Source organism: Austrofundulus limnaeus, unplaced genomic scaffold, assembly GCF_001266775.1.
Source record: "Austrofundulus limnaeus strain Quisiro unplaced genomic scaffold, Austrofundulus_limnaeus-1.0 Scaffold35, whole genome shotgun sequence".
NCBI classification, from domain to species: Eukaryota; Metazoa; Chordata; class Actinopteri; order Cyprinodontiformes; family Rivulidae; genus Austrofundulus; species Austrofundulus limnaeus.
In genome coordinates this window covers 403,562-413,342 of record NW_013952437.1, presented here as the reverse complement: position 1 = coordinate 413,342, position 9,781 = coordinate 403,562, and the positions used below count along the sequence as shown (strand labels likewise).

General features: G+C 36.8%; 1 protein-coding gene across 1 annotated transcript; it reads left to right on the top strand.

Annotated features, from left to right (window-relative positions):
* The first annotated feature begins 2,650 nt into the window (after window positions 1-2,650).
* Window positions 2,651-9,203, top strand: slc25a20 (solute carrier family 25 member 20). Its single transcript, XM_014006381.1, has 10 exons — window positions 2,651-2,756; window positions 2,846-2,967; window positions 3,698-3,790; window positions 3,889-4,016; window positions 4,106-4,196; window positions 4,336-4,453; window positions 5,871-5,943; window positions 6,130-6,239; window positions 6,475-6,599; window positions 8,720-9,203. The coding sequence occupies exons 2-10, from the start codon at window positions 2,863-2,865 to the stop codon at window positions 8,780-8,782; spliced, it is 906 nt and encodes a 301-aa protein (XP_013861835.1). The 5' UTR covers window positions 2,651-2,756; window positions 2,846-2,862; the 3' UTR covers window positions 8,783-9,203.
* Window positions 9,204-9,781: the final 578 nt, after the last annotated feature.

Genomic DNA, 9,781 nt, shown 5'->3' with positions numbered 1-9,781 from the left:
GATTTTGGAAATAATGGTCAATCAGAAAAGTCGATGTAAATGCATGAAAGAGTCTGCAGTAATCACAGACACTGCAGTCTCATTTCCACACACCACACACACACACACACACACACACACACACACACACTGTAGTCTGATCCTGTCTGCTGTATGGGAGGTACAGCAAAGTCTGAAAAGAGGAAGAACTGATGTTTGAGGAAGACCTGTTTCTTTTTTTTGCACCAGCTCAGATAATAACAGTTCATTTGATGCTTCGACTGAGAGAAACTCTGGTTTTTGTTTGTTCAGGAAAGAAAAAAAAAAAGAACAATCACACAAAACGCTGYCAAGTTTCTTTATTTTTTGAAGTTAGAAATAAAACTTGGCAATAAATCTTACACTGATTGGCAGCACCCGGGGCCACCAGCAGCTCAAAACAAGTGTCAATAGCAYCAAAGAAATTATCTGAAATAAGCTCAGCCCACATACAGTACTCAGCTCCACTGTTCATCCCACAGATGCATGTTCCTTACAAATGTGGCACCATTTAAAAAAGAAATTAACAGACTTTCAAAATGGTATAAGATTTACTGCCAAGAAGCATTTTTACAGCAAAGAAATAATCCTACAAACATAAATTTACTTACTTTTTGTGCTAAGTTTAGTTTGAATTAAAGCCAAAACCTTAAGACATTTATTATAATGAAGTTTTTAGCAGTATTACCCACATGAATCAAACATGAACTAAATGCTTAAAGAGTCTTTCAAGTAAAAGTTATTGAAACCACAGCAAAATCTAACCAAACTAACTGAAACCAAAACATTTTTAGACTAATTGCAACAATCTGAAACACAGAGGCAGATGTGTACGAGACGAAACACTGTCGTTATTTTCAACTCTGAGTTAATATTTGAAGTCTTTCTGTGCTTCCCTTGTAGTGGAACCAAACTACTGTGTGTTACTGAGGGTATTATTTTCATAAATGGTTACCACGATCCTAAAACTGACTTCCTGTTTCATTCATCTCATTTGCTTAATTTCACGTTCAGCAGAGCAGCAAGTTTGTTTCTATTTTGTGAAAGTGAAACTCTTAATTTATCCTGACTGAGCTGAAGTTGTTGCTGCTCTTGCTGTATCTCAGGCTGACTCGTTTAGCTTTGCTGTCACCTTTAAAATAACTGTTTCCTGTCACCTTAAAAATAACTGCTCTGTTTCTTGTTTTATGCAGAACCTCTTAAGAAATTACACGTTTCAGATTAAAACTAACTCTGCTGCATTGTTGCTGTACGACAGTGGCTTTTGTGCCAAATATAAAATGCTTTTTTTTGCAATGCATGTTTCAAATGACACGTTGTTCAGTTGAAATCTTGTTCCTGCTGAAAAACAAAAGAAATGAGAATAAATTACAAGGCATTCATGCTGTCTGCCAGTGCTTTTGCTGTTCCTTCCCTTCTTTTTCCCCATTGATGTTGTAAACGGCGTTGGTTCTGCATCTCATATTTTGTTGTTTTTACATTTGGTCCCTTCTGAAGTTTTTTTTATTTAAATGCCTGTCACGGTTCTGAAAAGGTACCACAATTTGTTTTGTGTCTTTTCTCTTTACGTTGTGTCWGTGTGATCAGAGAACATCATCACTATCAGCATCATCTGCAAAAATGCTGCGACTGTCTAATGATACTAATAAAGCTATATTTTAACAATGAAAGAAAGTCATCATGTCTGCTGTTGTTTTGTGTATAACCTGAAGAAACCTTAGATTATGTGGCCGTGCTTTTAGTCCAGCATAGACTAATTAATAACTATCAGACATATGAGATTTGATCTAATTAGAGCTGTTCCTGTGATCCTAATATCAAGTTTAAGCCTCTGAAATAGAATYTTGTGATTGAATTCAGCATAGAGATCTAGCAGTACAAGAAATGTCCAGAGACTGAGCCTGACAGAATATTATTACTACTGTTCACCACAGCAATTTATGTGCTATAATTAGCTGTAAAATCTTTTTAAAAAACTTGTAATTAGTTATATTTATTTTTATTATAGTCGTGGTTTTTAAAAAAAGTACTTTAAAAAAAACATTCACATTTTTGTTAGTCGTTTGTGTCTTTTTTAGTTTAGTTTTTTTTTGTTTGATTGTTGTTGAATAAAATAAATAGAAATGACTCCAGAGCTAATCTCTAGCATGCTTAAAGAGATCTTTACCATGAAGTTTTTWAAACTACAGTTAAATCTTAACATTTTATATCATTAACAGATTGACATTATGTGCATGTTTGTCTGTGACTGATGAACAGCTCCATTATCAGGATCATCTGTAAAAATGCTCCAAATGTGTGAAATTAATAATAAAGCTTTATTTTAACAATTAAAGGAAGTTGTCACGTCTGTATTTGTTGATTTAGTGATAAAGTTTATTGTGCGGTTTTAGTTTAAAACTTCATTTGAGAACAAAGTTTTTGTTATTTTAACCTCCTGGTCAGCTGAAACAAAACTTTCTGTCAAATTTAATTTCGTGTATTTTTTTTGGTTTATTTTCGATTTTACGGATTTTATTTTATTTTATTTTTTTACATTTTTAGTTTTATAATCTCGGAAAAGTTCAAGTTCATTCATTCAAAGATGAAGGTTTCCACCCGGACGTTAAACAGAGACGCACTGTGTTGCAGTCAGATACTTCCGGATTAAAAAAAAAAAGAAAGTGGGTAAAAGGTCCTGCGGACTGCAGTGACAGCAGCCGGTCACAAACTCATTTCTCTGCGGAAAGCACAAAGAGGTGAGGCGTTAAAAATCCATTTTTGCTTTATTGTAAAGTCTGCGTTTCTCTTCTGAGTTTTTGTTTTTATGCTTTTATTTTTCCGTCAGGACTGAAAGTAAAAAAAATGGCCAAACAGCCGCAGCCGATCAGCCCGCTGAAGAACTTCTTCGCCGGAGGTTTCGGAGGTGTTTGTCTCGTGTTCGCCGGACACCCGCTGGACACCATTAAAGTAATTATTATTATTATTATTCCTGCTTGTTGTGGGTCTGGATTTGTCACAGCTTCACGGGGGAATGGTGAACAAACTGAACAGCATCCGGGTGCACCGTGACTGTCATCCATKCATAAGTCTTGAGTCATCACTCATTTCTGCCTATTTTTCTTTAAAGGGTACAAACTTTCTTGGGATTTTGATCAGGTCGTTAAACCCACTTTTAAAGATTATAAAAACGTTGAAGCAATAGTTAAATAAATTAGGGAGACTGAACTATATTTAAAGATGTGCATTAGTGTTTTATTGTCACTCGACCCACTCAGCTGCATGCAGACTTTTGACCCACACTGACTAGTCAGTCCTGCTGCTCAGGAACAAACCTCATCTGAAGGCCCCTCAGCTGCACGACCTCAGTGATTAGATCAACAGAGAAAAACTGAGACCTCAGCCAGGTTAGTGGATCAACCTGGATCAGCTGACCGTGTGCTMCTGAAGTTTTTTCCTCCTAACCCTCATTCCAGGATCATAACTCTGCAATAAGTAGCTAAAAGGAAACATAGAAATGTGTACATATGTCAGGATGTTTCTACATATTACGCATTTATTTTATGATCAGCTGCTGTTCAGTCATTTTTATGTTTTTATTTTGTTCATAAATCAGTTGAAAAACATTTACATTCACGAACGACATCCTGCTTTTCAAAACAAAACCTCATCTCATATTGATTTTTTTTCTTCTTCTCAGGTGCGTTTACAGACTCAACCCAAACCCAAACCTGGAGAGAGCCTCTTGTATGCTGGAACCATTGATTGTTTTAAAAAGACTTTAGCCAAAGAGGTGAGAAGGCAGATTATTACTATCAAACACTTTTTTGTAGTCTTTTTTTTTTTTTTGTCTTCACACCGATGTTTTCTCCTGCTCTCGCTCTGCCTCAGGGTGTGAGAGGACTCTATAAGGGAATGGCAGCTCCCATAATCGGAGTCACGCCCATGTTCGCCATATGTTTCTTTGGATTCGGACTGGGCAAGAAGCTCCAGCAGAAATCTCCAGACGATATCCTCACGTAGGTGATTGATCCGTGAAGGTGTTGCTCTGCTGATAGACGCCTTTAGGCTGCGAACGTCCACGTCAGCTTCTTCTGGTCTCCTGCAGGTACCCACAGCTGTTTGCTGCGGGGATGCTGTCGGGGATTTTCACCACAGCCATCATGGCTCCAGGAGAGCGCATCAAATGTCTCCTACAGGTCAGAGGGTGTTCAGTGTGTGGGCGTGAGCAGGACGTAAACACAAATATCCAATCATTCGTACATCCGACGGATGTTCTTTCAGATTAAAATCTAGTCTTGTGTCTTATTTAAATATTATTTTTTGTGTGTTTTTTAGATCCAGGCATCGACAGGAGAGGTGAAGTATGCAGGACCAATGGACTGTGTCAAACAGCTGTACAGAGAAGCTGGAATCAGAGGCATCTACAAAGGCACAGCTCTTACTCTCATGAGAGGTACGTCTTTACTCTGAAAATTTGTATTTTATTTATTTATTCGTCAAATTGTGTGGCGTTTTTTTTTTTTTTCTTCTTTTCACGTCAACACTCACGGTTTGGGTTTTCAGGGGAATTCTTAGTTTGGTTGCAGACATCACACTTATAGGAGTGTCCTCTCCAGTGGGTGCGGTCCTAAAACGTCTCTATGCTTATCTCCTAACAGACAAAACCAMCTCTCTTTATTAATAAGAGAAAAAAAAACCCACAGGGGTTGTAAAACAAAGCACGTTGAGCTAAAAACATCAGTTTGAGCCCAGCTTTGTGCTAAAAGAGGCTGAACTCGTCTCAGCTGTTGCCGCACCAAATATTAATGAGTTTCCTCATTGTTGTGTTTGCTAATGTTGCTCAGCTGTGGCTGCTGGAGTCGGGCCTTAACGAACAGACAGACAGATAAACGAACACACGCAGGCAGAAACGTTTCTGCCCACTGCTGTGAAGTCAGTCGGTGCTGCAGACGTGGGTCATGTAACCGGAGGTGGACCGGCCCACAGAGTCCACTTTACTGTGGACCTTTGGAACTCTCACAGGAGGTATAGAAGACGCCAGGCTTCCAGCTGGTAAATCAATAATTAGTCCGATAGTTGATTTACTTCACAGCTTTTAGTCTTTTGTTTTTTGTGTCTGTTCGTTCTCCCGGGTGTTTTTAGAAAGAGGAATTCACACAACACTCACCACGTTTCATGCCAGAGTTTTAAACTAAAAGCAGTTTTTTTAATCAACATTTTGCCATATTTTACTAACAAACAGYGRTGACCCACCTGTTAGCACTCAGAGTACTGTCAGCTATTAGAACACTACATTTTAGCTCAATATCGGTCAAACTGACTTAGTTAAAATAATTTTTGTGTTTAAATGTTGCTGATTAGTCATGGTGGCCTTCTGGCTCCAAAAACCTGCTCAGTTGAACATTCGTTGACTTTTTGGGGAGAGTCTCATTAAAATCAATTCAATGGTTTATCAGATATTTTGCCAACAGACACAAGTACACTAGGAAAAACATTACTCTTTCATTGTTTTGTAATAAAAAAAAATCACACATAAAAACACTGAACCATTCTGTTTTTTTTCCTTTTGATGTTGAAGCTTAATGAACTAATATGAAACAATATAATGTGTATTCATACTAATAGTTATTCGAGATTTGAGGTTGTTTTTGTTTAGTTTTTCTGGTTTATAGATTATTATTGTTTAAAAATACTAATTTTGGGAGGAAAAAGGCGCAGATAATATAAGATTTTTTTCTTCTTTCTGCTGCCTTTCATTTTGTTTGATTTGTATTTTTATTGTATATAAATTTATTTTCTTATTTTAAAAAATGAATAAAGTTTTCAGAAAAAAATTAAAAAGCTACAAATGTTTCTTTCTTTTTTTCCAGATGTTCCAGCCAGTGGCATGTATTTCATGTCTTATGAGTGGCTGAAGAACGTCCTCACACCAGCAGGGAAGAGGTGGGTATTTGTTCTGCCTCTCAGTTTATCTCCTCTTATGGTGCGTGCATTAGTTTAGCTTTTCTTGAAACACTGCTAACACTGCTAAACAAACAAGTACAGACACAGACCAAAACACCCGTTCTCCTTCGGCGATTAAAACAAAAAGTCGTGTGAGCAGCTGGATGTGTCGTCTTCTTCCTGCAGCCCCAACGAGCTGAGTGTTCCCAGCGTGCTGCTGGCCGGAGGAATCGCTGGGATCTGCAACTGGGCTGTCGCCATTCCACCAGACGTGCTCAAGTCTCGCTTCCAAACAGGTTTGTTTGCGTGAAAAATGACGACGTGGCTTTAAGATTTGTTCTTTATTTAATCATCATCCTGGGAGGCTGTGATCGTCTGTGGAGCTTGTTTTACACTAAAGAGAAACCTTTTTGTTTGACGCAGCGATCCAGAGGAGCTAAATAAGCTTCTGTGTTTATTGAAAGGTTGTCTTCATGTTCTGCCTGTACAGACAGGTAAGATAATCTAAGAAAATCTCTGTCCTCCTCTCAGCTCCTGAAGGAAAGTATCCCAACGGTTTCCGAGACGTTCTGCGGGAGCTGATCCGGGAGGAGGGGGTCTCCTCTCTGTATAAAGGCTTCAACGCCGTCATGCTCCGAGCTTTCCCTGCAAACGCTGTGAGTCACTCGCAGTGTTGGATAAAGTACCTCAAAGTGATACTTGAGTAAAAGTACAAGTATCTTATTATAAAAATACTTTGGTAAAAATTAATGTGTTCTTTAAAAATATTACTTGAGTAAAAGTCGTAAAGTATCTGATTTTGTTTTGTACTTAAGTATTAAAAGTAAAAGTATTGAGTAAAAGTGAGCAGTTAGATTTTCCAAAATGACATTAATTGGGAGGTGACTTCTCCAAAAAACTAATTTTCTAACAGCGTGATGGACTGTGTACAAAGTAATACGATTTCAGAGTAGTATATATTCATACTTCTCATTCAACCACAATTTAATACACTATATCCAAGAGACACAATTTATTAGAATAGTATTTTTTAAAATAATAACGCGGAATAAAATAGGAGTAACTACTTTCTACTTCTTACCTTTTTAAAGAATGTAAGGAGTAGAAAGTACATATAATTGTGTAAAAATGTAATGAGTAAAAGTAAAAAYTACACTGAAAAATAATTACTCAAGTACAGATAACCGAAATTTCTACTTAAAGGCACAGTGTGTAGTATTTTAGCCGAAATTGAGATAATCACTAATGACAATAATAAACATGTCTAATCATTGCAGACAAAGACCTTGTTTTATTATTTTTACCTTATAAAAAGCTGTTTATATCTCCATGGTCGCGGGTCGCCACTACAGGCAGCTGCCATCTTGTCTACGAAGGCTCATGAAGGACAAACTGCGGTGGCGGCGTCAGAAACGGTTTTAGTTGTAATACTATAAATGTAATATTTGTTGTCTGTCATTATAACTGGGATAATTTTACTTATTAAAGCTCATAATCTTACCACTTGAAACATCACTAGCCCTGAAGCTGCTGGTAGACATCGCGGTTGGAATTATCAAAGGTTTTTGACACCTGAGAGACACCGTAGAAACTCCTTTGCATTTGGAAGGGGGGTGGAGGTGGGGGGAGGACCAGGGAGGATGATTCAACCACTCAACCACTAGATGTCGCTGAAAACAACAAATCCTACACACTGTGCCTTTAAGAACAGCAACAAAGTATTTGTACTTGGTTACTTTTATAACTCTGGTCACTCGTTCTTCAGCTTAGAAACACTGTGGAAAACCTGAATGTGTGTTTGCATATCTGCAGTATTAGAATAACAAAAGTATCAAGTTGACATTTAATACCTTTTGCACAAAGGATGCAGACGGCTCTGCAGTAAAGAGATCCGCCTGAGTCTCCAGGAATCACAAAACTAAACACAGAGTTTATGACTTAGCAGAAAGTTTCAAATCTGAGAGAACAACTTATCAGTAAGTTTGGTCTGTTCCTCACTGTAGCAAAGAAATGAGCTGCAGCTTTAAGAGTGGAAAAAGACACTTTATAAAGAAAATATTTACAATATACATCTGTTTAGGACCGTTTCACTACACCTAACTTTCATTCCTGTTTATTTCCACTTTGTTGCCATTTACTGCAGAAAAATCAGTCCCAGCTTAGACTGGAAACTGTCACCAAACTGCTTCAGATGTTGAGCAGCATCAGCTGGAAACTGCAGCTGGCAAAAACAACCAGCAGGGGGCAGAAAAAACAATAAAGAAGAAATTACCAGTTTAAAACAAAAAAAAGGTTGTTTTAGTTTATAAATCTAATGACAAAATAAACAAGTTACATTTAAGTCCAATTTAAAATAGTTCAATTAACTTTAAATCCGTTTCTGTTTAATTTGATCTTTATTCCAATTCAGTTCAGTTTAATTTGATTGCATTTAATATTTACAAGTAATCATTGAATTGTTCAAATTATTTGCCAAAATCCTGTTTAAAATTCAGGAAATGTTTTTTTTAACATCAACAATTTTACCAATAAACTATAACACCCAGGAAATACAGAATAAACTAATGGAAAGATCTGGAACAACCTGCCTTAGAGCACACAGCCATCCTGAGACCGCAGGACAAATGGCTAAAGGTTAAAAAAAAAAAAGATGGTCAAAAACATTAAAATTCCACTTATCCTGCAAACCTTTAAAGATTATTAAGAATCTGTTGATGTTGGACTTTTCCAAATCTCTGCTCTAAACACATTTTTTTCCTCTTTTTGTTGTTTTCAGGCTTGTTTCTTAGGATTTGAGCTGGCCATGAAGTTTCTGAACTGGTTAGCTCCGAACCTGTGACGAAGCCTCAGACACACCTCGTTTCTGGGAACCCCACCTCAGAATACACACTCTTGCGCGTACACACACACACACACACACACAGAGAGAATCACATGAAATGAAGAGTTTTAATAGTTCTAACGATGTACTTGATTATTTGTCGGGGAAACTGTAGGAGGATTCAGACCTTCTGAGGTGATTCTGTAATGATGCCAGTTCACACACAGTCAGCCCGATGTCCTCACTCCTTCTCTTTTATTTTGTTCATTTTTGGTTTCATTGTTTGTTTTTTAAAGGAGTGAAGGGATCATGTCGTGCCTTAACCTAACTGCGATTAGGTGTGTGTGTCATTTACACCTCGTCTGTGTCATGTGAAACTATGAACTTAATTTTAATGATCATCATATAAAGAAATGATAAAACAACAGGTCCATCTTTACTTTGTGTTGAAACTTTGCTTTTTTTTTGCATCCAGTGAAAAAAGCTTTAACTGTGGGGGTAGATTTTTTTTGATGAAAAAAACAAAACAGCATAAAGAAAAAAAGAATTGGTTTTAATTTTCATCTTCTAAGTTGCTTTCTCTTCTTGGTGTTTTCAAATATTTCACCTTCAGTAGCCTTGGGAATTACTTTCTCTTAGATTTAAACAATAGACAAATGAGACAGAATCACGTGTAAGAGCTTAAATAACACATTTAATGAAATRTACAACGCATATTCTTAACGAGACAGGAAGAGTCATCAAATAATTTGATTAGGATTTAAATTTGCAGATGGTTTTAAATTTATAACATCTGCATTTTAACAGTAATTTGTGTTGTGCACAATCAGAGACATGATGGTGAAATAAATATGTTAAGAAACATAAAATCTCACATTTTACACTATAATTTACTAATGTTTTATTCAAATCAGGGTTCATTTAATGTGATAATTACTTTTTCTTGTAATAAAAATAAACAAAAATTTTTTTAGCTCATCCTCGTCTCATTCACGGTATTTCTACAAAAACTGCTTT